Source organism: Musa acuminata, chromosome BXJ1-1 (genome assembly GCF_036884655.1).
Source record: "Musa acuminata AAA Group cultivar baxijiao chromosome BXJ1-1, Cavendish_Baxijiao_AAA, whole genome shotgun sequence".
Taxonomy (NCBI): Eukaryota; Viridiplantae; Streptophyta; class Magnoliopsida; order Zingiberales; family Musaceae; genus Musa; species Musa acuminata.
The window spans coordinates 5,953,521-5,978,135 of NC_088327.1; the positions used below are offsets into that span (position 1 = coordinate 5,953,521).

The 24,615-nt window shown below is 39.7% G+C and overlaps 4 protein-coding genes across 8 annotated transcripts; 3 read left to right on the top strand and 1 right to left on the bottom strand.

Annotated features, from left to right (window-relative positions):
* Window positions 1-1,618: 1,618 nt before the first annotated feature.
* Window positions 1,619-7,405, bottom strand: LOC135583561 (glycosyltransferase BC10-like). 2 transcript variants are annotated; one of them, XM_065137129.1, is made up of 3 exons: window positions 7,321-7,405; window positions 6,689-7,226; window positions 1,619-2,459 (listed from the first exon to the last, which is right to left on the bottom strand). In XM_065137129.1, exons 2-3 carry the CDS (start codon window positions 7,190-7,192, stop codon window positions 1,815-1,817), a joined length of 1,149 nt encoding a protein of 382 aa, XP_064993201.1. In that variant the 5' UTR covers window positions 7,193-7,226; window positions 7,321-7,405; the 3' UTR covers window positions 1,619-1,814. The 2 variants fall into 2 exon arrangements, with proteins under 2 accessions (XP_064993201.1, XP_064993137.1); XM_065137065.1 differs by having other exon boundaries at window positions 6,689-7,380.
* Window positions 7,406-9,014: 1,609 nt separating this feature from the next.
* Window positions 9,015-13,375, top strand: LOC135629606 (uncharacterized). Its single transcript, XM_065137228.1, has 3 exons — window positions 9,015-9,775; window positions 11,538-11,725; window positions 12,813-13,375. The coding sequence occupies exons 1-3, from the start codon at window positions 9,148-9,150 to the stop codon at window positions 13,263-13,265; spliced, it is 1,269 nt and encodes a 422-aa protein (XP_064993300.1). The 5' UTR covers window positions 9,015-9,147; the 3' UTR covers window positions 13,266-13,375.
* A 1,233-nt stretch (window positions 13,376-14,608) lies between these two features.
* LOC135629807 (thioredoxin-like protein AAED1, chloroplastic) lies at window positions 14,609-18,127 on the top strand. Its single transcript, XM_065137665.1, has 9 exons — window positions 14,609-15,003; window positions 15,817-15,863; window positions 15,949-16,063; window positions 16,744-16,788; window positions 16,864-16,923; window positions 17,012-17,107; window positions 17,190-17,345; window positions 17,706-17,807; window positions 17,911-18,127. The coding sequence occupies exons 1-7, from the start codon at window positions 14,725-14,727 to the stop codon at window positions 17,307-17,309; spliced, it is 762 nt and encodes a 253-aa protein (XP_064993737.1). The 5' UTR covers window positions 14,609-14,724; the 3' UTR covers window positions 17,310-17,345; window positions 17,706-17,807; window positions 17,911-18,127.
* On the top strand, window positions 17,205-20,709 carry LOC103985988 (receptor-like protein 44). 4 transcript variants are annotated; one of them, XM_065137577.1, is made up of 3 exons: window positions 17,205-17,345; window positions 17,911-17,974; window positions 19,386-20,709. In XM_065137577.1, the coding sequence occupies exon 3, from the start codon at window positions 19,555-19,557 to the stop codon at window positions 20,500-20,502; it is 948 nt and encodes a 315-aa protein (XP_064993649.1). In that variant the 5' UTR covers window positions 17,205-17,345; window positions 17,911-17,974; window positions 19,386-19,554; the 3' UTR covers window positions 20,503-20,709. The 4 variants fall into 4 exon arrangements, with proteins under 4 accessions (XP_064993649.1, XP_064993703.1, XP_009402127.2 ...); XM_065137631.1 differs by having other exon boundaries at window positions 19,416-20,709; XM_009403852.3 differs by lacking the exon at window positions 17,205-17,345 and adding an exon at window positions 17,731-17,807 and having other exon boundaries at window positions 19,416-20,709.
* The last annotated feature ends 3,906 nt before the right edge of the window (window positions 20,710-24,615 follow it).

The following is a 24,615-nucleotide window of genomic DNA, read 5'->3' on the forward strand; positions in this document are numbered from 1 at the left end:
ACTCAAGAAATCAGGCCACCTGAAGAAAATTTCAAGCAGAAAGCAGAGTGAATTGTCACCTTTGGATCAGTCTGGTTGGTAGTAGCAGCAGGTGATATACTTTTTTATTTGAGCAGTTGATGATGAAGGACCACACTATGGCCAAGGACAGTCCAAAAGTCATAGCCACCATGTTCTTCCAATAGAAATAACATGATGTATTAGTCATTCAAATCCAGCATGATAGGAGATCACATGGTGGTGGAGGTCAATAATCTTTGTATAATAATATTACGTTTCCAAAACCAGCATGAAAAATGACAGGTGAAGAAAATGACATGCTTTTATGAGGAGATGAACCTCCAACCCCATGCCTGCTTCCAGTCCAAGGTGGGATTTCTTTTGTGTGTTACTGAACATCACCACCACCTTACCATTTGCTTGATTGCAAAGGAAGACTTCCTCAACTTGCTGTTTAAAATTAACCCTCTGTGATCTTGTGGCAACTCCACAACTGGGTGAATAATCCTTGTATGTTGGTGTCATGTTTCCAAATCCATGAAATATGATGACAAGTGAAGCAAATGACATTCTTTTACGGGGAGATGTTACTGCCACCACCAACCGGCTATTTGCTTGAATGCAAAGAAAGACCTCCCCTCTTGCTTCTTTCATCTCTCTTGGATCTTGTATGATGGCTAAGTGAAGAAAATGACATAGTATTAGAAGGTTATAAGCCCATGCCTCCTTCCAGTCCAAGATGCTGCTTTTATCCCTCTGTGACATCATTGGCAACTCACACAACCGGGATGGGAAAGTAGAGTGTTGAGAACAGTTACGGCTTGGGTTCCAACTCCACTGTGCAGACATATAATGCTTGTTTTATGAGCAGCGCAGTGAGTGGGGGGTGCATTGATGAGACTGCATGATGCTGTTTCTTCTTCGCCAAGGATCCTCTTTGACGGAATAGGGTGAAGCCAAATGGATACATGTCCTTGGCCAGCTTTTGCCCTAATAATTCGCCACTGAGGAGGAAGACGGGGGCAGGTGAGCAACGGAAGTGGGAGCTACGACAGTTCCACTCTATGGGGTACCTTTTTATTCTTTTCTATTCCAAAATAAATATGCTAATTAAAGACAATGAAAATGATTAGAGAAGTCATCCCTGTCATCGGAGTGAATCAGAAAGACCAAACTTCCCTCTACAAAAGTTTTCATTCTTGATAGTTCTTCAGTAATCTACCAAACAGTGACTAGCCTTATTCTTCCATATGTATACACATTAAATTGTATTGTAAGATCTCAGAAGAATAATGTTTTCCAATTGAATTGGACAGCAATAATTAAAAGTGAGAATAAGACAGCTGAGAGTACCAAATGTGTTGCAGCAGATGATCCCAATGGAGAAGGGTCTATGTTCATGAAATGACTCAGAAAAGCTGTAACACTCCTATGTTGTGAAGTATTGGTAGGTTACTCCAATAAAAGGATGATAAGCTGCAAAACTTTGACAGATAATTTTGGAGAGAATACAAATCACATTTGGAAAAATAAGATTTTAACTAAATAATTTGGACATCAAATAATAAGCTCAGAATGATAACGTGCTGCAGCAATAAATAGCACAGCAACCCAACTCTTTCATGCGAAGACCGTCACTTGTATAGAGTAATGAATAATTGTAAATTTGCTATACAGAAAATTTGTGAGGCTATGTTGAGAATAGGTTTACATAATTTGACTACTAAAACAGATTAGTTTTTAGTAGATCCCCTGAAATCCGAGAAAGCAACCATTAGTAGAACTTCAATGTGCTGTTACCTTCATATTCTCTGCTACGAACCAAAGCCAAGCAAAGTGGGTGCCAATTGTAAGAGAGGCTCCAGTGTGCTTGGAGCAAACTTCCTTGCGAAAAGGTGACAGAGAGATGAAGGTTGGTTATTGTATGAACAATTTTGTCCCCCAAGGATTTTCTTGAGAAATGCTTCTGTTACATCGACCCCGCCGAAGGTTGCTGGGTGAGCACCACCTCTTGACCAGTCTACCAATGTAATGCTTCTGTTGGCCAAAAGATTGGCTGATTCTATGAAGAGCATCGTAGGGAAGTAATGTTCATCCACATAACAATGTGGCTTGCAGAACCTTTCGAATTTTGGATAGTAAGTAGTATCTTTGACTATGCTAAGAGCCAGTTTCCTATTCACCTCAAACCACTGAGATGCCTTACGCCATTGGTCGATGTTCACTTCTGGTGCCATGTTCGGGTTATATCTTCCCCTTCCATACGGACCTGGATCATCAATCAGCCCGACAAAGCTATACCTTGATCTTATCAAGTATTGGTAGGTGATGTTGAAATTTGATAATGGAATGCACGACTCAGACAACAGCACGAACCGTTCATTCGACAGATCAAGTAATGCATTTGCAAGGAGCCGTCTTTCAGCATCACACATACTCATCTGCCCCCACTCAGAGACCTATGCATTACATGTTTAAATCAATTAAGAGTCCAATAAAACCATTTGTCTAATGAATTAGATATAAATAAAAGACAATGCAATTCCCAGTATTTTAAAAGTTCATACTGGCAACAGTATCACAAATGAGTAATTAACAAAACTGCTCCCACCGTGTCATTTTGAGAAGACTAACCATAACAACATTCTAATTGATTACCCCATGATTCCTCGGGTCAAAAGATAAACAAACCAAACTAATTTATGACAAGAAAAGCATATTCTTAATCGAATCAATCTATGATATGAAAAAATACATCATGGTTGTCCTTGCACCATAAAATAATTCTGAGTGTTGCTTGATCAGGTTCTGGAGGCTTGTTGACCTCAATGTTGCAGAAATCTGATGCCGCTGTAAAGTATAACATGTATTTATTGGGAAGTGTTGTAACTCCTAGGCTAGTTATCCTACTGCTGAACCAAGCACTCTTTTTGGTCCAACCTCTTCTAAACACTCATAAACTGATTATCATCTTCAAGAATCAACAGTATGCATTATATCTAAATAGGTCACTCAAAAGCATGGTTTTACAATACAAATCAATGTTCGAATCAATCCCAGGATTTCTTGTCCAGACTAATTTGATTTTAGACCATACAACACTCAACCTTACCAAAAATTAAGAGTTAAATGCATTTGAACTAAATTCATCAAGCTCCTTTCATAAAAGCCACCTATCATGATGTGATTGCGTCACGACCAGAGCTTATAAGCTAATTGGTCCATCAACTTCGTTTAACGTAAACCACGTTCAAAATACTTAAGCTGAAGTTGATAGTAGTACACTCATCAAATCCTCATAAGTCAATCTTAATTTTGCCCCCTTCTGATGTAGGACTAATCGAGGTGTTACAATTTTTCCCACTCAAGGGCTTGTCGTCCTCGTCAAAGCCCAACGTAGCTCAGATTAAATCCTAACATTGTGCATGTAAAACGTAGCCCAGTAGTGGCTCTATGTCATGACGAATCCTCTGACTCCATCCACAGGTAGCCATTTCATACTCAAGCCCCCCACCATACCCAAACACTAGGTCAGCTCTAATATTAAATCTCACGACTCGGGCTTGATAAGCTAATTGGCTATCAACTTCTTTTGATCCAAACAACTGGCCAAAATAGTTAAGCTGAAGTTGATAATAGTATACTCATCAGACCCTTAGAAGTCAATCTTAATTTTGCTCACTTCCGATGTGGGACTAATCAGAGTGTTACAATTTCTCTCACTCAAGACTAAAATTGGCTTATAGAGGTCTGATAAATATACTACTATCAACTTCAACTTAAGCATTTTGACCAATAGTCTAGGTCAAACGAAGTTGATGTGCTAATTAGCCCATTAGGCCCAAGTCGTGACAATTGGTATTTAGGCATGGTGAGAGGGTTCAAGTAAGAAAGGGCTACTCGTGGATGGAGTCAGAGGAGTCGTCACGATGTGGTACCACTACTGGGCTATGTCTTACATGCACCATACTAGGGTTTGATTTGGGCTATGCTGGCACTTAACAAGAACGCCAAGCCCTTAAGTGGGGAAAACTATAACACCTCGATTAGTCCCACATCAGAAATGAAAAAGACTAAGATTGACTTATAAAGGTCTGATGAGTATACTACTATCAACTTCAGCTTAAGCATTTTGATTAGTGGTTTAGATCAAATAAAGTTGATGGGCTAGTTAGCCCATCAAGCTTGAGTCGTGACAGATTGTCTTTATATCTCTGTTGTATCTCACACAATATATGAATCAACCTTTGTTCTATGAGGCATTTATATCATCAATCGAATATGCATATTAAGCACAATAAAAGCCCATTAAAGTTCATAATGGACCAACTTGAAAACTTATCAATTGCATCAATGTACATTACAATAGTAGTTTTGAATGCACAAAACAAGACAAGCAAACACAAGGCACCTTGATTGCATCAAAATAAAACCAATCCATCAAAGTGCACCTCATTTGGACATAAGCACCAGGCATGAAAACTAAAATAATATTGATTAAACCTACACACGAATTTGTATATTGATTCCGATGCCAAATTCTAGAATTCCCTAACCTACGACAAGAAATGACTGGCAACAACATGTGCTACTGTAGTGTTGTGCACTGCTCTGTAGCTTGTGCCAAGTCCATGCTGGACCAGGGGCAGTGATTTCAATAGGCGCTTGGGCGAGACAAGGCGAGGCCCAAACGCCTCGCTTCATTTCCAGACGGCACACTTCAAAGAGGCACCACCTGGGCACTCGTCCGAGCCCAGGCGCCTGGCGCTTCGGGCGAGCGCCAAGGTTAAACCAGGCGATCGAACCAACGTTTTAGGTCTGGTTCGGTCTCCAATGCTTTAGTTGGTTCAATCGAACCAACTAAAGCACTGATATCAGCCTTCCTCTCGCGACTTCCCAACCCTAACCCTGCTCATCGCTGCTGCTGCTCGCTGCTACCGCTACCACTGTCGTCGCTCCCGCTGCTCGCTGCTACCACTGCCACTATCACCGCTCTCGCTCCCGTTGTCGCTGCTCGCCGCTACCGCTGCCACTATCACCACTCATCGCTCCCCGTCCCGCTGTCACTGTCGTTGCTCACCGCTTCCACTCTCGCTGCTACCTCTTCTCACATCGACTCGATAGTATACTGTTAACAGCATATTAACAGTACACTAATAACAATATTTTTTTTATTTATTAGATTAATAATATATTATTTTGATTTTAATACTGTTAATTTTTATTTATTTAAAATTATTGTTATTGTTTTGAATTTTGAGATTTTTTGTTAATGTGATATTATGATTTTGTAAGATTTTTTTAATTTAATATCATATTTTTATTTAAATAATTATATTTATTAATTATATTTTATATTTTATATTTTAGCACCTCGCTTCGCTCGGACGAGCACCTAGCGCCTCGGGCGTTTTTGGACCTTAACGCTTTTTGACAGCTAGCGCTTTTTAAATCACGGACCAGGGATCAGCAGGCTAAGACCAAGTTGGCATGGCATGATTGCAAGGATGTCTTGGCTCAAGCATGAAGTGGCCTATCCTGACATATGGCTTGGCACATGGGCTGACCCATCCCGGCCTCACACTTAGTTTCCCCATCTTGCAATATCATCTAGCTCGTTACCATCTTCTTCTACTCCAATCTTCCCCTAATCCTGACTTCCCCCTCCTCTGCAGCCCTTCCCTGTTCCTCCGTTCGATCTCCCTTTCCTCCAGAAGGGGAGATCACGACAAGGCTCAATTTCTGTTCCTCTCGAAGTTATCTATAAGAGTCCTTAGTAATTGAGAAAAGAAGTCCATCACAAGTAAGATAGAGAAGGTGTGATATACTGCATATCAAATATCTACATTAGATTCTACAAGAAACAAAATTTTCACCAATTTAATATCCCAAACATTACTTTTTTTCCTATCTCCTCTGTAAACTTTTACTTGTCCTATCTTTGTTGACATTGAGTCCTTCAGAAAATACGATCAACGATAGGCTACTAACATGATCCAATTAAAATTAGCAACTTACAATAGAGTACGATACCACTCTTTTGGTAGCTGAGGAAGCCACATGAACAAGGCCAGACCAACTGATTGCATACACTTTGAACGAAGGACGTTGATAGCCTGTGGCTAATCCTTCTTAACGTCTATCTAAGCAGTAACCTAACATAAGTACACCCTAATATTAGTACAACCAACCCTGGATAACTTTTTATTAATTCAAGCGGAGAAGATAGCTATAAATTTAAAATTTAAATTTGACAAGTTAGGATTCTTGGTTTCCATGGGAGAAGGAAGTTAATTTTGATTTAACATTATTCTTTACAAGACACTTTCTCATTTTTTTTAACTGTCAATCCATAGATGCTCTGCAAAGCAAAGAATATTGACTTGTCAGAAACATCCATTCTCAGAAAATCTGCATTAGCACAGGGTTGGATAAACCACATGGACAACTCGTCCTCGAGTAACATCTAACCCAAGGCAGCCTTGTGCGCGATATCTCTGATAAAAGCCAACTGACTGAAAGCTGAGACACTCAAGCAAACTTAAGAAATGTCCATCAGACATTTTATTTAAGCTATTCCCAAGATGCAATTTTGTAGATTTGGTACGTTATCAAGGACGATCCACAATACAAAGCAGCAAAAAAGTTAAAAGCTTCAGTTTTTTTAGTGGGATGATGGATAGAATACCTTACTAGGGATCTGCCTCTTGAAGAAAGCCGAGTCCGAAGTGAAGTTAATCTTGTAAGACGGATGCGTATGGACGTAGATCGAGTAACGGCCTTCGTTCCCTCTGAAGAACCTCTCCCAGAGAGGGGAGAGCGGGAGAGGCCCCCTGGTCAAGAACATGAACGCGACTTTGGGAACCCACTTGAACGGGTACTTCTTCACCAGCGGCACCCACGACGCCCGCCAGAAGAGCTCTTCGTCGCTCATCGAGTGCATCAAATCGGACGGCGGCTGGATCCATCGCTCCAGGCCGGCCGGCTTCTCGACGCAGGGCCGGAAGGCAGCGACAACAGGGGCGGCGCCCTGCAGCCGCGTCAGGTACATGCCGAAGACCGAGAATCCGACGCCTAGGGCGAGGAGAGGCAGCAGGACCTTAAGCAGGAGCCGCCGGGAGGCGCGGGGCTGGGCGGCCCTCGCCTGAGCCGACTCCTTCACGTCCTCGTACGAGGAAACCCTCAACTGCATCCTCGCGAGATCAGGGTTTCACCATCTACCAAGACTACAGACGCAAGAAGTCTCCTACTTGATCAGCAACGGGAGAGGACAAGATCCACATAGGAAATGGAAATCCCGGGAGAATTGGGAGGAGATACCAGTCTGTTTGGGCGTTGCCAGGGATGCAAGGTGCGGAGTCTTCGAGAACGGGACGGCGCGGCGGCTGAGGTTGTGAGCCCAAACGTATCAAGTGAGGGCTGATATGGGGCTGGGCCGAGATAATGTGGGCCGGGCTAAAACCACGCCACACTAATTAAGATGGGATAGGCATTAATTAATCAAATTAATGCGCATAACACACATTAAATATTAAATACTGATATAACCATAGTTTTCAATCAATGAGGGCACAACACGTGGAATCTTATACTGCACCTATCGAAGACTTTAAATGATATATTCTTTCGTTGAATTATCTTACAAGATTAATGATATATAAAGTAACTTTTCATATATTTTTTATTTAAAATAAATTGAATTAGTATTTATGAGTTTTAATGACTATGAATGAATACGTACTAATTCGATTGTCAAAAGATTTTGTCAACAGCTCTTTTTTTTTGGACGTGCATCGAATCAATTTCATAGAGTCAAATAATCATCAAATTTGATCTTATCAAATACTAATATCTTTTTACGATATGTTATCCTAAATACTGAGGTAAATTTCAACTAATAATTACAAATGTGGTGCCATTATTTTATTGTATATGTTAGAATATTTATGACATGGTTGAGAAGAATAATCTTTTGAATACCTTTTCTTTATATAGGTGATAATGATTAAAGATAATATTTAGTCTAAAGATCTAAACATTAATTTTCAAATACTTAATCCTTGATCAGTGAGTAAGTATCATACATTATTATAGCATATATAGACCGATACTATTCAATACAAATTTATTATTAGAAACCACTTTCAATGTTAACTAAGCCATGCTAACACAATAATCATCATCTTTTAGTAGATTTTTGGTGACACAATCGCTTCGATCTTTTTATTTTACTTACCTGATAACTGAATTAATTAATTTGATGAGTCTAAACCATGGCTTAAAGATATTTAAACCATAGTTAAAATTAGTGGATTCATTTAATTTTATAAATTAATCCATGCTTTTCCTATATCTGATATGAGAGGGTGTTGTATTTTTATCTTTCTTTTAGGAAATAATAATTGATTAACTAATTACGTAGTTAATTTATCTTAATAATTTGATTGCCACTAATATATGATATATTGGATCGAAATATCATAAAATGATATTCCTAATGTACTATGTTATTACCTATGCAAGATTTCAATGGAGTCATTCAAATTTATATTTTTAGCTCAAGTATCGTAATCTCTTAAATTTACTAGTGTTTATCTATTTTATTAATTCTAATGGCATTGTCTTGAACAAATTATCATCAATTTAAAAGTTAATTATATATTATCCTTTGTAATTAACTATTTTTAGTATCTCGATCTTTATACTTTCAAAAGTTATATTGAATATTTTACCCGTTGCTTTAATAAATTTTTTTCTCTTAATTTATAATCTTATAAAATTATTTTTTTAAATATTATATAAGAATCTTAATATTTTAATATAAAAATTTTAATATAACTTTTAAAAATATAAGGATCAAAATATTAAAAATAATTAATTATAAGAGATAATGTATAATTAGAATAAGCCTTTGGGCCGATACCTTTCATGGGCTTCCATCTAAGCCCATAAAGCACCGGCCTGCTTACTTTATTCGGCTATGTAAGCCATATCTCTAACCATCCCGCAGCATTTGCATGATGACTGAATGCGATGCGGTGGGGGTCTTCGAAACCGAACCCCGTCGGCGCTGCAAATTGACCGCTTTCTTCCCATTGGAAGCAACACCATCAACACGGACGGCGACGAAGAAGAATAACCACCGCCATGTCATGGCTGGCGAGGTCTCTGGCCGACTCCCTCATCCCCGATCACCGCAGCGATAGCGGAGCCGACGAGATCGCTGCCCGGGCTGCAACGGCCGAGTCCAGACCCCTCGGATCGGATGACGGAACCGGCGAGGAGGAGGTCGATCCGAGCCGTGGCGTCAAGGAGGACCTCTCCGAGCTCTCCAAAACCCTAGCCCGCCAATTCTGGGGCGTTGCCTCCTTCCTCGCCCCTCCTTCCCAATCCTCCGACGGCGATTCCGGCCGCCGCCACGATCCCCCGCCCCCCAGCGACAACGGCCAGGCGGAGGCCTCCGATTCCGCGGCGATGACTGGGATCCGGCACGATTTCGCGGAGATCGGTGGGAGATTCAGGTCTGGGTTCTCCAAGATTTCTGGCAATATGGGCGTCTCGGAGATATCCAAGATTGCCTCCAATTTTCTTCCGCTTCAAGCCGAAGAAGAGGACGAAGAGGAGGAGCAGGAGGAGGAGAAAGAAGACGATGATAGCTTTAGTGGCGGCGCTATTGGCATCACGGAAGAGGTCATGGCGTTTGTCCGGAACATCTCGATGCATCCGGAGACATGGTTGGATTTCCCACTGCTATCAGATGACGAAGATTCTGATGGTAATATGTCTTCTTCTGTTCACATTGATCTGATGTAGATATCTTCCGTTGTCTATTTGCCTAATACAAATAGGTTAGGATGCATGGTTACTTCACTATATTGTTTGCTAAATTGATGTTAGTTGCATAATACTCATTCTCCCTTTTTTCGGTTTAATCCACGAGTAAATTGTTGATGGAATGCCTGCAGTACTTCAATAATGATTACTCCTCAGAATTGATTTTTGGTCAATTTTGATACTTAATTATGATGGAATGCCTGCAGTACTTCAGTAAAGCTTCCTTGGAAGTTTATCTTCCACTGAGTTTGGTTGGCGTGACATGGTTTTTGTTGCTATGCAGCTACATAACGTTTTCGGGAACTTGTCAGCAGTGTTAGTTTTGCTAAAAGGAGCTGTATTCCTAGTCCACAGTTCTGAAGGCCAGTGTTTCCGGTCCATGTTCTACTAAATATCACTACTTCCACTCTTATTGGAATCAGAGCAATTTATTTGCTAGATTGTCATGCTGCCTGACCTTAAGTAAAGACATGCTACATATTTGTGTAAATTTTATAAGGTGATTTATTGTCAAAATTAGGACAAAATTATCAGATTATGTGTTGGGTGGTTGATTACTAATTTTATATAATGGATATACTTTAGGAGAAACATGGCATCAGAAGAAATTGAGGGGACCTTCTCTATCCCTAATGGCAACAATTTAATTGTTGTTGTTGAATTTGTAATACAAATATAGTCACAAGGGAAAACAAAATCAGGTTCCCCTGTCATCCTTTTGAGCATTGTTTCATGGTGTTGAATGTTGTGTGCAGCTCAAAGTTGAGAAGGTACCACGTTGATTTAGATAAAATTTCATGATTAACTCTAAACCTGATGTTAATCGTTTGAATCTGTAACAAGTTCTAATTCAAGAACTAGACCGATGAGGGACTATCATAAACTCCATTAGTAGTTGGTTTATAGGAAAGTGTATCTTTGTGTTTCATTGATTTGTACGAAGATTTAACCTTTTCTGTTTGCAATTTTAGTATTAAAATGAAATCCTGACAAGGGACAAGATAACTTGAGAATGCCCCAAAATAATAAATCCTTTGTTTTGTTTCTCCAAAGAACAAACCTTGAGTTTTCAGTGAGAGGCAAAGTTCAAATCTGAATCTGCCTCGAAGATGGAAGTTATCGATTTGTTGTGAAGATCATGTTGTTTTATAAAGGATTTATAAACCCAACCTGAGTTAGTCTGAAATATTGTGGTTCATGGTGGTATTGTTTTCTGGAACAGATGGTACCTGATCATTGGTCTTGGAACATCTCGGATATGGAACACTGTTCAATTGTTGCTATTAGACTTCATAATACTATTTAAATTCTTATTTGTTCCAACAATGAGATCTTTCCTATCTTACAGATAACTGATAGATTATCACTATTTGTATATCTTACAGATATCTGATAATTTATCACTATCTTTCCTATCTTACAGATAACTGATAGATTATCACTATTTGTGTATCTTGCAGATTCATTTGTGTGCCAACTACTGTATCCATTTTATTGCTGAAACAGGGAGAAGTTTTTTTGTGGTTGCTTCTCTTGATATATTTAAGCATGGATGCCTGACATATTTTAACTAGGTTCAAGAATTTTATTAATAGATTTTGTTTTCAATTTTTGTCTGTTCTTCAGAGTGCTGGATGTTTGTAGCTTATTTAAATACTTCTGTTTTCTTTTAACAACCGCTTCTTTCTTCTTTCATCTTTTAGATTTTGAAATGTCTGATGCGCAATTAGAACATGCACTGACCGTTGAACGCCTTTCGCCAAGATTGATTGCTTTAAGAATTGAACTTTGTCCAACCCACATGAGCGAAGGGTACTTTTGGAAAACCTATTTTGTGCTTTTGCATCCTAGACTCAATAAGCATGATGCCGAACTTCTCTCAACACCCCAGGTAGGTTGCTTATTCTTAACAAGATATTCTCTGGTATCTGAAATGCTTTGACTAATTTCTCTTTAGATATGACATATTGCTTGAAATTTCTTAATGAGAAAGCACCTTGACATATAAACTTCACTGGAAATGAGAAAATGGACTGTTCTGAACGAAGTTTTAAAAGTCATTAATTTGGTGGAAAATTAATACTTACAATCATATAACATGGTGATGGCTATATAGACTTGGTTATAAATCTTAATAAAGGGTAGCACCATTATGTGCGGTTAACTGTTTTGTGTGAAGTAACAAGCTTTTAGTACTCGAGCTTTACATTCTATGCTTAAGCTGATGGACATTAGGAAATGATGGCTACAGTAATAATGCTGGTGATATTGAAAAAGACCATGTGATCAAGGGGCTTGATGAAAGCCTAGTGGACATGGCAAATAAAAAGGAAGAAGAGAAAAAGGGTAAAAAAAGTTAATTTTTTGCTGACTCAGATAACCAGTTCAGATATGATTCAGCTTTAGACTTAGCCATGGTGATATCTTTGGTTTTCAGCCACCCAGTGTTATAGAACTAAGATCATTTCCGAATTTCTAACAGCCAACTCGAGCTTATTTTCTTTGTCTCTTAGAATTTTAATCTTTAATATTGATCTAATTACTTTTAGAAATGTTTTGATAAAACAAATTCACATATTCCAGAAAATCTGGATGCATTTCTTTCAATTCAAAATTGTCCTGTGTCACTTATTGACATGCTTCCAACATATCATATAAGAAGATGCTATATGCTTCTGATTAGAATATAGCATATGATAGGTTTTTCTGATAGGATGAAAGGCAAGAAAATTGATTCCAAGTGGTCTAGTATACTTTTATTTTAATTGGCATCTCAAAACATAGTATCTATTGTTTTCAATGTCATGCATACCGTAAATTAAGATAACTGATAAGAGGAGTCTTCATTTTTTAAAATTTTGGATCTCATAAAATCTTATCTGAAACACATCTAGATCTCTGTATCTAAAGGCACATCTAAAATCTTTTTTTTCATTCTTTTAAAAAATGGCTCATTTGAAGATTATCCATATCTGCAGGTCGTGGAAGCCAGAGCCTTGTTGCTACAGAAACTGCAGAATCAGAATAAATCAGATTCACAGAGGCTAGTTGATGTCTACAGGAAGTCGGAGGAAACCTCATTTCCACCTTTAAAGCAGGTCACATCATCGACAGATGCTTATGAAACCTCATCAACTGAGAGTCAGCAAATCATTTACACTGAGAAGTACCCAGTTCAAGTAGCACATATAGAATTCATTGACAAATCCATTGTCGAAGAAGGGCCACCAACATCTCGCCTTGTGGAGCTCAGCATTGTGTCTAGCGCATCCATCGAAAGGTCGGATGATGATGATGATGACGACTGGCTGAAAGATGAAACAGGTGATATTGTTTGTTCAGGGAGTCTCACCATTGCTATGTACCACGAGGACGTGTCTTTTAGTGATCTCGAGGAAGATGAACCTGATGCACCTAAAGCTCTGAAATGATTGTTCAGATGATCCCATAGTTTTGACGTCACATGTATGGTATTGTTTTCTTCATATTGTGAACTGTTGCTTATCGAATGGGGAAGTGCTTTGTGTATTATTCTTTTTCATTGGTAACTTGCTGTCTTGTATATATTGCCCACTGTTTAGATTGTTTTATTTGTAGATTCTGAATACCTCTCTTCCTGTTTCGTTAGATGTGCTTTGTTATTAGAAGCAAAAGATTCTCTTGTGCCCTGTACATGCTTATGTTGTGATCAACCTGACTCAATTTCTATATGTAGTGCATCATAAATCCTGAGAAAATTTTGCTGAAATGCATTGAGATGTTGCTTCGTCAAATGAACACGTTGAGCGGGAAAAAATAATTGTGCTCCAGGCCTCTTTAGTATTTTAATTTTTAAATATAAAAAAATGTACATTAAAATCCCTAAAGTTGTGTGAGAGTCAAACAGTTTCGTTTATCATAATGTGATCGGTCGTCGATTTTATTGATGGAAATATAAAAATATAATTTTAATATTCTAGTTGATGGTGTTGGACGGTGTCGATGATAGCGGATGATGACACTACTGGAGGCTATGAGTGGCTTTTGTGGATGATAAGAACAGTGACAAAAGATGATGGTCGTTTTGTATTTATGTCGATACATTTGTCAAGCAATTCTTTCGTAGTTTTGTATTTATATCGATATCGATGTAGTTATCGTGCAGTGTCAATATAATTGTAGAGTGACAAAAGGATTACTCAACAATTGTGTTGATATTGACGTAAATACAAAGCAATCCTAACCTCTGGTTGTCAACAACATTATCATTCGTTACAATTGAAGCCGTCCGATATCATCAACTGAAACGTTAATTTTTTTTAATATATATTTTTATTAATAAAATCGAATAAATAAAAATATAGTTAGATGTTTCAATTTCATAATTTTAAAAATTTAATATAATTTTTTAAATCTAAAAAATCGAAATGCTAAGGAGGTCCATCAAACATACTTTGTCATTTTATTACAAGAGGTGATTGACGGTCCTAAGTGTGTCCACTATCCACAAGTTGGTAACTCACAACTTTGTAATTTCAACTAAAACTTAGATTGATTCACTCATCATGTCGAATAACGTTATCAGTCAAGCTCCACTGCGATCCTTTAAAATCTGTGCAGTGCTGATAGTTTTGATGGCTTATATTTGTGCTTAGAAAATACTTTCGTTTTTCATTACTAAATTGTCTCAAGTAAATAACAGAGAGCGAGGTGCGTTCACAGAGGTTCCGGGTGCAGCAGCTTTTGCCACGTTTGCTAGTTCATAGCCGTATAGTAACCCCTTTCCGTTACTGGAAAGATTTGCTGTGTGTCTTCGTCTCCACCACTACAAAGCTGACAGCGGGCCGCGTGTGGTGCTCTCCGAATTAGGGCTTCTCCTTCTCCTCCACTTCCTCCTCGAGGTGATCAGTTATGGCGATCCTCTCGCCCCGATCGCTCGCGTTGTCTCTGCCTCGCTTATCGCCCCGCTCCTCGCCGCCGTTGCGGAAGCCCTCCGTCTCTTTGACCGATCTCGCCGCTCCGTCCCTCCCCCGTCGCCTGCAGCTTACGGTCCGCCGAGCTGCATCAGCGAATCCTTCTCCCTTGGCCGCCGCCGATGCGAGCACCTGGGAGGTTCTTGGCGGCGTCAGTGTCTTGGCGGCGTCCACCGGTGAGCCCGTGTTGTTTAAGGATCTGTGGGACCAAAACGAGGTGTGAGGTTGCTTCTGTTCTTTCTCTAATCTTATAGCAAATAAGCAAAATTGATTGCTTGTTGCTCCTTCTAAATCGGTTAACCTGTTGTGGTTGAGCTCCTTCTTATATAAATCGGTAAGAATTAATTCCTCTTGGGGTAGTGTCAGGGTGAAGTCCGACCCTGCTTCTCGCAAAATCTGTACCTTTTTCTCGAAATCTATGTAAATTATGTTCCGAATTTTAAGCTTCATGCCATAGACGCTCAGTATCTGCCAATAGAGCATCTCTAAGGGAAAGAGAGTAACTAGCTTCTTGTGGGTACTAATCGTCGTATAATCTATCAAGGATATCTGTTGTTGGATGCATTATTGGTTGGGGTCGTGATTTAGTGGATAGTATTTCTATAAAACTAAAAATCCTCTCCTGTTCCCCTTAAGCATAAACTACTACACATCATATCCTGACTAATATCAAGATGAGATTAGAGGATATGCTTGTTCAGAGCTTCTTGTCTGAGCAGAATATTTAAATCATTTAAAATTCGAGAGTGGATATTGTGTTACAAGGTTATAGCAATGAGTCTGTTTGTGACCAATGTTCTTGATTTTTAATTATGTGTATAAAACTTTCAAAGAGTTTTTCACCACAGTCTACTGAAATTTGTTAGAATTTTTTTTTTGTTGTGTCTTTTGTAAGAAATAAATATTGGTTCTAAGTTTGAGATTGTGTAAAACTTAATGTGAAGAAAAGAAAAGTCTAGGTTTCAAGTTTTGACAAGCATTTCTCTTGTGTCATCCCTGAATAATAGGAATTTTCTTTTTGTCTTATCAGGGAGTAGCTGTGGTTGCACTTTTAAGGCATTTTGGATGTATTTGCTGGTAAGAGAGAATCCTTTGAAGTCAACTAGTTGTAGGACACACAATTGGCTGATAATATATCTTCTTTCCTCTCTTCATCAATTAGTTGGGAACTTGCTTCAGTTTTGAAAGACTCAATGCCAAGATTTGATTCGGCTGGAATTAAGTTAATTGCAGTTGGTGTTGGTACTCCTGACAGAGCTCGCATTCTTGCTGAACGGGTGATGATCTTACTGGTTTTGTATTTCTTTTTTAACAAATAGAATTTAATAAAGCATGGATTCTTTACTTGCATAAATATAATTACATGAATTGTCATGCAAGTGAAATCCTAGTTGTTGATTTCAGTTTGGTTGAAGTTACATTATTACTCATTGTTTATTATTATAAATTAGACAGGTTTTCAACTAAATCTCCAGTTCTTGTTCAACATGCTGCAATTTTACTGCCGTCTAGTGACTCTAATCTAGTCTCAGTTACAAGCCTTGTTCAGAAGTGAGTTGTTGGAAACATTTAATAAGTTTTGCAAGAAAGTGAAGTTACTAAATTTAGTTCTTTTCCGTTTGATTGGAAAACACTTTGGAATTGGTGAAATGGTTTTCTTGTTTTAGGGAACTTTCATCAACTGTGCAGTCAATGTTGGTAATTATTGGGAAAACTAACCAAATTATAGACATAGCTTGTATGTTGGAGAAGTTGCTTATGCGGCATGAAATGCTTATATGCATCATCAATTACATTCAACATTCAAGAAACATGGTGCTTTTATCTTAAGTTCCTCAAAGTTCACGTCCTAGTTTGCTTTTTGATATGTTCTGTAAAAGAAATCTAATTGTTATTGTTAATAAAATTATTATGCCATCTTTAACCACTAAATTATGCTAATTTTGTTGTTGGACAGCTGCCCTTTCCCCTAGATTGCCTATATGCAGACCCAGATAGGAAGGTAATGGACCATGTGACATGTTCCTGTTTCACTTGCAATTCGGGAGAATAAATTCTCTTGATTTTATGTCTCCAGGCTTATGAAGTCTTGGGCTTGTATTATGGTTTGGGCCGCACTTTTTTCAATCCTGCCAGTGTATGTTCGTTGTTTGTTCTACATTAGTTAAAATTGGGTATCTGTCTACTTGAGTGAAGCTGCTAATTCTTTCGTCGTTATTCAACAGGCAAAGGTGTTTTCAAGATGGGATTCTATCAAAAAGGCAGGCAAGAACTATACCATTGCAGCCACTCCGGATGATAAGGCCAGTGTCCTGCAGCAGGTTGTTCCTTTCTTCACTTACTCTATCCAGAGCTCAGATCACTTGCATCTGGACTTTCTTACAATATTTTATCTTCTTTCAGGGTGGTATTCTTGTATTCAGAGGGAAGCAGCTGTTGTATGCAAGAAAAGATGAAGGGACGGGTGATCATGCACCTTTAGATGAAATCTTTGACATTTGCTGCAAAGTCCCAGTTGCATAAACTTGGACAACTATCATGCATAATTAACTTAAATAGGTGAGTTCTATCATGAGCTCTATTTTAAACTTGTTTCAAGGTTAAGTCGGTATCTTCTCATAGATTGCTGATAATGCCTTTATGCATCTTGTTTTAAATTGCACTTTTTAAGCTGTTACCAATTCCATTGGATTATAAGTAGTTTTTTAGCCAACACATTATACATGTTCTTTAATTTCAGCTACTGTATCTGGCCATGTAAATTTGTTTGTGTTCATATGATAATTCAATACTTTCCTTTTCTAGAATATTATCAATCTACAATTTAATATATGTTGTTAAAACATTTACTTCAACATTCAACATTCCCTTTTTAACCTTCTCATCTTTGATTACCCCAAACTTGATTAATTATGTAAGGTAAAGCAGTAACCTGATGATAAAGTTATGAGAAGATGCTAATACTGCCAAGACTTGCTCTTTTCTACCACCAACAAGTTATTACACTTTATATTATACAAGGTAGATCCGTTCATCTTTCTCCCGCAACTCTCTCTTTTGATAAAGTTAAATATTCAAGATCTTCGAACGAGGCTTAAAGTTTTATCTTGTATGTTCCATGCAGTTGCTCAAGTTTGTGTTGCAGAGGTGGTGATCTCGGACCTGTCCTGTTCGCTATGCTCAATAAGGTAATTATTATGGCATGTATTCATCAAGTGAAAATTAATTTAATAAGATAGTATATGTTTTTTAGTTGTGTTTTCAATTTCTCATCGCAGATAAAATGTCGTGTTTATCATCTTAACACTTGCCTACTGAATCTATCATGTTAGTCACCCTCACCAACATTCTTCTCTTGTGTGATTTGCTTTCAGAGGTCTTTTTTATATCTTTGCTTGTGCAATGGATTAATGGCATAGAACTCCATGAATGATGGAGTATTCTGACCTTTAGAATCATGATCTTAATGATAAATTCATTTTTAATAGAAAATAAAGATATTAGAAGCATGAAAGGGTCATAACATAACATGGTGTGTTCCCAACAACTCAAACAACTCATAACATGTTATGTCATAACATAAAATGCTACTTCCTCAATTATTCTTAGTTTATATTAATGTAATTATGTATAATTTGTTATATTAATTTGAAAATCATGTGTAATATTATAGACTGTCGATATCAAATAATTAGGATTTTCGACCTTTATTGTTGTCCTCGTGTCGTCGTCGTCATCCTCTAATAATATAGATTAAGATAGGCCTGATGAAGACATGACATGAAGTAATTGTGATCACATATTAGTTCGGCAATGCAGACTTACATGTGTATGATAACACAGGGACTATGCAATCTAGTTTAATCTATCAAATTAATGTGTCATTTATCTCACCCCCAAAGCCCTTCGTCCCTGGGAGCCTTTTCTCAGTTGTGTTTGGTTTGTTGATTGATCGAATTAATGTGTCATTCATCCCACCCCCAAAGCCTTTCGTCCCCGGCGACAACCGAGCCTTTTCTCACCGGTGTTCTACTCTTGGTCAGTTGATCGAACTCTTTGAGGTGCAAAAAGACCTTTTACAACGTACCCCGTCTCTTTCTCCCGAGGCGGTGGCGATGGTGGTGGTGGTTTCCATCGCCAGCCTTCCGAGTCTGCTCCTGTTACGTATGCAAGAATCTAAGGTGGCAGTGGTAAGAGTGGACGCGACGCAAGAGCGGAGCAGCCGTAGAAAAAATGTGCCATCTGTGTGTCCTTGTTGTTATAGTGGGGCGGTCACCCACCTACGATTAGGACACTTTCCACTCCCAACTTAACACCCCCGCCAGAAGACGAAACACAAGTGACGATACCACTTGATTGTTTGTGGTATCAGAGAAGGGAGAAAAAGAGATGTTTACAGTGGTAGTTATAAGAGTTGAAAGCAGTGGAATGGCCGAATGTGTTTTGAGTTTGACATGTTAGGCTCATTTCTGAACAAGACGTGTCACTATAGTTCATCGAACTTGTCAAGATTACGTCTGCTCATCGATCAAGAATTCACCGTATCTGATGTTTATTTGGTACTAACATAACTATTATGTTTCGATGGATTTGATTTAGGATCTACGTTTCATCCTACAATTGGTGCAGAAATATTCGCTATACCAAGGAACGAACAACATCATATCTTTGCAGTGACAAGGTGTCTTCGATTTGGCCAAATCCATCACCATCTAACGTTTAGATATGGATCAGAATCCAGGTCGGAGTTGGGTCCTCGTTGGGTAAGATGATACCTTCAACAAAGATCCCCTCCTCTCTCCCTCGACCTCTCTCCCGCAAACGTCTCATTTTTGTCTCTTCCCACTCCATTACTTCTTCTTGCTTTGCTCTAATGGCGCCGCCGTCGCCTCCGCTTTGGTGGGTGGGGATTCTCCTTCTTGTCGAGCTCCTCCTCCTTCCCCGGGGCCTCGCAAAGAACGACGACGAGGCGTGCCTCTCCGACCTCCGGCGGTCCCTGACGGACCCCAGTGGCAGTCTCCGGAACTGGACCCGGGCCAACTTCGCTGCCCCCTGCAACGGCTTCACCTCCTACCTCCACGGCGTCACCTGCAACAACGGGCGGATCTACAAGCTCTCCCTCGCCGGCCTCGCCCTCGGCGGCGCCATCTCCCCCTACGTCTCCAACTGCACCAACCTCCAGTCCCTCGACCTCTCCTCCAACCAGCTCGCCGGCCCCATCCCGCCGGAGCTCTCCGCCCTCCTCAACCTCGCCGTCCTCAACCTCTCCTCCAACCGCCTCAGCGGCCCCATCCCTCCGCAGCTCGCTCTCTGCGCCTACCTCAACGTCATCGACCTCCACTCCAACCTTCTCTCCGGCCCCATCCCCGACCAGCTTGGCCTCCTCGTCCGCCTCTCCACCTTCGACGTCTCCTACAACCGCCTCGAGGGCCCCATCCCTGTCCTGCTCGCCAACCGGTCGGGCATCTCGCCGGGGCTGCCGCGGTTCAACGCCAGCTCCTTCATCGGCAACCGGGACCTTTACGGGTATCCCCTGCCGCCCATAAAGGGGAGGGGTCTCTCGGTGCTCGCCATTGTCGGGATTGGTCTCGGGAGCGGGCTTCTCAGCTTGGTGCTCAGTTTCACCGCGGTTTGCATCTGGCTTCGGGTCACGGAGCAGGCAGCCATGATGGCCGCTGACGAGGGGAAGATCTCCCATCTCATGCCCGAGTACTGATTAATTCGTCTTCTTCGGGCCTCTTCCGCCATGAATTCAGCATCAAAGACCCATCTTGTAACTCTTCTCATTCTTCTAGGAGTAAAGTTTGATCCTTTTTCTCCTCTTCTTCTTTTTCTTCCCTTCTCTTTTGATTTTGCTTAACCGTTTGATAGGGAAGATGTATACCAAAGTGACCAAGAAACTAATTCACCACTGTTCTGTTCACTTCTGTTCCTTGTTTGATCCATAGATCCTCTGAATTGTTTCAAGCTTTGTGAAGCAAGACAGGATTTTTCCGACAAATAAACGTAATCTACACCTTCTTACAAGTTAATTTGTTTTGGAGTGCGTCAACAGTTCGATAGATGGAGAGGACACTCCAAATAGATCTTTTCCTGGTTCTGCTCAATCTCAATCTTGTGAGCTGGGAGGCTGCAGAGAAAATGGATTTGAGCTGATCTGTGAGGCATCAGGATTAGCCATAACAAAGCCTGAGGTCTTGTGTCCTTAGCAGCTAAGTATCCTGTCTTGGCCTCATTACATATTTATATCTCCAAAAATCCTACCTCCATTCTTTATGGTTCTCTTCTTTGTCTGTGGAGTAAAGACGCGTTTGTAATTGGATCTTTCAGGCTAAACTGCTCAAGTTGTAATATTAAACCATATGTTTGTCTGAGACAAGTTTAGCTGTAATAAATGCTGTCCCACTTTAAAGGCCTAACATGAGTACCATGAACTTGGCGCAGCTGCATCTCACAAAGCCAAGCCAGACAACACTGCAACAGCTGAGCATCATGGCATGAGCTCCACCATCTCTGTGAGGTATGGAAATGAAGGGGAAAGGGGACCATGAGTGGGTGGCAGAATTGCGGTTCATGTCTCGTGATCTCCCATCTTTGTCAGAAGCAATGACTGTGCCCAAATCTGGTTCTGCAACCAGCAGCCTTTGGACTCGCACAGTTATGCATTGGGATGAGCAGAGATTTCAAACGCAAGATAATGAATGCTGTCTCGCAGATTGTTGTTCCAATATATAACGAATGTTGTTTGACCCCACTAAATATATAGGAGTAGAAGCATATATTTATATCCAATTATTACTTATGTAAATTAGGATAGAATGAGATAGAGAAATGAAGGGTGAAGTTAGAGTAAGAAGAGTCCCAGCAGATCTCTGTTCATCATGTCTTTGTTGTGGTGGCTGCATGCCGAAAGCAAATTTTGCTCCTCAAGTTGCAAGGGATTGGAGCGAAGAGGCCATTCCAAAAGGCTTGGGACGAGGGGAGAGAGGAAACAGGGAGTGTGCATCCACATGGAAGCTCGATGGATCATAGGAGGAGAAATGATGGTTGTCTGTGGTTTCTTCTATCATTACCAGGACTGTATACTCATCATCCTCCCACAGTATCAGCACCAAATTCTTGTGGGTTCTGTTGGACTCTGCTACAGGTATTTCGGTGGATCGAGATATTTAGACGGCAAAATTGTTAAGTAAAAAATTTAAATAGAAGATAATTAAAAGGGTATTTGCTGAATGAAAACAAAAGTTAATTATTTTTCATTTTTTTATTTTTTGAGTTTATATATTTTAAAAATTATAAAAAATATTTTAATAAATAATAATAATAATAATAAATATTATTATTATAAGTCTCAACTATTTGAAGTTGACCAATCATTGAGATTTTAAACAATTATATACTTAATTAAGTTTATAATAATAATAATAATAATAATAATAATAATAACAATAATAATAACAATAATAATAATAATAATAATATTATTATTATTATTATTATTATTATTATTTACCTTCTGCCCTGTTGTCATGCAAGCAACAAATGTTAAATACTTGGGAGAAGACGAGTGCAGATGATCGCCACCTCTTGTTGTTGCAGAAGGCTTGTGCTCATCAGGATAACGTCGCGTCCGCAAGTTACACTTCGCGCCCGCCGCCAGCCGCGCCATGATCGCCGTTTCCGCCCCGTCGAGTAGAGTCCGCCAGGAGACCGCCGACCTCTGCGTCGGATTCGTATGGCCGTTTGCGGCCGCTCGTATGGTCGCCAAGGCCTTCGAGGTGCTCGATGAAATGCCCGAGAACGGCTGTGAGCCCGACGAACACTCCGTTCCCGCTAATGTTAACCACCTCACATATGTCCTCTACAGCTGGTGCAATCTGGGGAAAGCTCATAGACGCAAAATTTGTATTCTTGCCGATGAAAGGTGTCATATTTTTGCCTGATGTCGTTTTTAACACTTTGCTCGATGATTTTGCTGCTCCAAGGAAGATGGAGGATGGACATGGGTTCCTAAAAGAGATGCAGCAGAAGGGATGTGAACCTCATGCAGTTTTGTACACCGCTCTGATCCAGGCACTCTGTTCAAGGGAGAGAATGGACTAGGTTATGCAGGTGTTTCTGGAAATGAAGCATAATGTATCGCAGCTGATGCCATGACATACACGCCATTCTCATTAGTGGGTCTTGTAAGTCAGGGAAGACTTCTAGAGGGCATGAGTTCCTCGATGCAATGATGAAAGCAAGGATTGAGGCCAGACTCATGTGCTTACTTTTACATGTTAGCCGGTCACGTGATGAAGGAACAATTGGAGGAGTCGTTGGAGCTTATGAGTACGATATCCAAAGCTGGCTGTCTTATATTGGGGAGCTTCAACGGTCACTATATGGAATGAGATGGAAGGCTTGGTCTGAAACATGTTTGGATGTGCTCGATGCTTGGCTAATGACCCAGCCTGATACATTTGAAAGCTCATGAAGGGTTTGAATAAGCCGGATGACTGGCAAATTGCAGCTTAAATATTGGAGAAGATGAGGAAGATGGCATAGGAGAGGCACAGTGCTTTCAAAATGTATGAAAGGTGAAGGGTGGCAGACCTTAGTGAAGGCAAAAACAAAGGCCAGGACAAAGAGGAAGAGAAAGAAGGAAAAGCGTCATAGACAACAATGTTGCCTCCATCACGGTTGGGATCCTTCTAATTAATTTGATGCTCATCCTGAAGGATCCTATATGACTTAATGTGAGAATTGTCCAAAATGTAGCAGTTTTGTGATCCCATTTTACTCATCTGAGCGCTTTCTTTTTCTTGCGGATTTGTGATGCTAGCTTCTCTTTTGACCCTCCACAATGATCCTTCTAGTTCCATTCCCATTGCCTCTTTCTTCGTGACGAGTTCAATATGATTCTCTACCTCATCTCTTCCACCATCACCAGAGCATGGTTCTTGTGGTCTTTCCTCAGAACAAGTACACCATGACTGAGTTCAGGTTTCTCTTCAAAAACTGTCGGTGGCTTTATTACACTTCAAGTTTGCATTGTCGTTGCCAACCATGTGTTGTGGGTCATGAGTTCTTACTTTGAATAAACAATGAGACCCTCCAATGTGAAAATACCATATCATTTTTTGGTTTTGATTTGTCCAGGTGATAGTTCAGCTTTACATCTGATTTTGGCGTATCTCATTAGATGGTTTTGGTCACTTTGATGGAGGGCATTGGTTACTTGGAAGCCGGGTTTAATGCAAAAGAGCTTCTCAAAGGAGTTCCGTTTTGCATATTATTTTTTTCCAAACCAGGTGAGCAAATGGAATAGCTACAACTAAAGGATTATGATTTTGGTCATGCTTACATCCACAACCTCTTCATCCCTATAAATTTGTTGATCCTCCAGCATGGTTGCCCACGAGTAAGAAATTGAGCACTTCTGAAAAGTATTAGGGATGATTTCACAGGATTTTGGTAGCTTGTCATTCTTTCCCATAATACCTGCTTAGTGGAGCACTTTCTACATTGCATACTAACAGAAATTATTTATCTAATGCATATTTGTGGTATTATTCTTGTCCAAAATTATGTTGGTTTAGATTATATGCAGTTTACTGCAATTAGAGACAGGTTTCTGAGACCTCAGTCAAGGACTAATTAAATACCAATCAAATAGATCCTGTGTGATTTATGTGTTTGATTCTGGATAGGATAAAGAGTTGATCTTGATTTGAATCACTTAAGAAGAAAACTAAAATATTAATTTATAAAATTATTGATTAGTAATCAATCTATTTGAGTTAGAATTAGATTCAAGTCTAGTCAAATTAGATCCGATTGATTTGGG

Bases quoted from the DNA above. Each gene is read 5' to 3' on its own strand.
- LOC103985988 (XM_065137577.1), top strand. From the start codon at position 19,555: ATGATACCTTCAACAAAGATCCCCTCCTCTCTCCCTCGACCTCTCTCC.
- LOC135583561 (XM_065137129.1), bottom strand. From the start codon at position 7,192: ATGCAGTTGAGGGTTTCCTCGTACGAGGACGTGAAGGAGTCGGCTCAG. The intron at 2,460-6,688 runs GTATTCTATCCA...TGTAATGCATAG, and splicing joins AGAGGCAGATCCCTAGTAAG to GTCTCTGAGTGGGGGCAGAT.
- LOC135629807 (XM_065137665.1), top strand. From the start codon at position 14,725: ATGGCGATCCTCTCGCCCCGATCGCTCGCGTTGTCTCTGCCTCGCTTA. The intron at 16,789-16,863 runs GTAATGGACCAT...TTATGTCTCCAG, and splicing joins ATGCAGACCCAGATAGGAAG to GCTTATGAAGTCTTGGGCTT. The intron at 16,924-17,011 runs GTATGTTCGTTG...GTTATTCAACAG, and splicing joins CTTTTTTCAATCCTGCCAGT to GCAAAGGTGTTTTCAAGATG.
- LOC135629606 (XM_065137228.1), top strand. From the start codon at position 9,148: ATGTCATGGCTGGCGAGGTCTCTGGCCGACTCCCTCATCCCCGATCAC. The intron at 9,776-11,537 runs GTAATATGTCTT...TTCATCTTTTAG, and splicing joins AGATGACGAAGATTCTGATG to ATTTTGAAATGTCTGATGCG. The intron at 11,726-12,812 runs GTAGGTTGCTTA...CCATATCTGCAG, and splicing joins AACTTCTCTCAACACCCCAG to GTCGTGGAAGCCAGAGCCTT.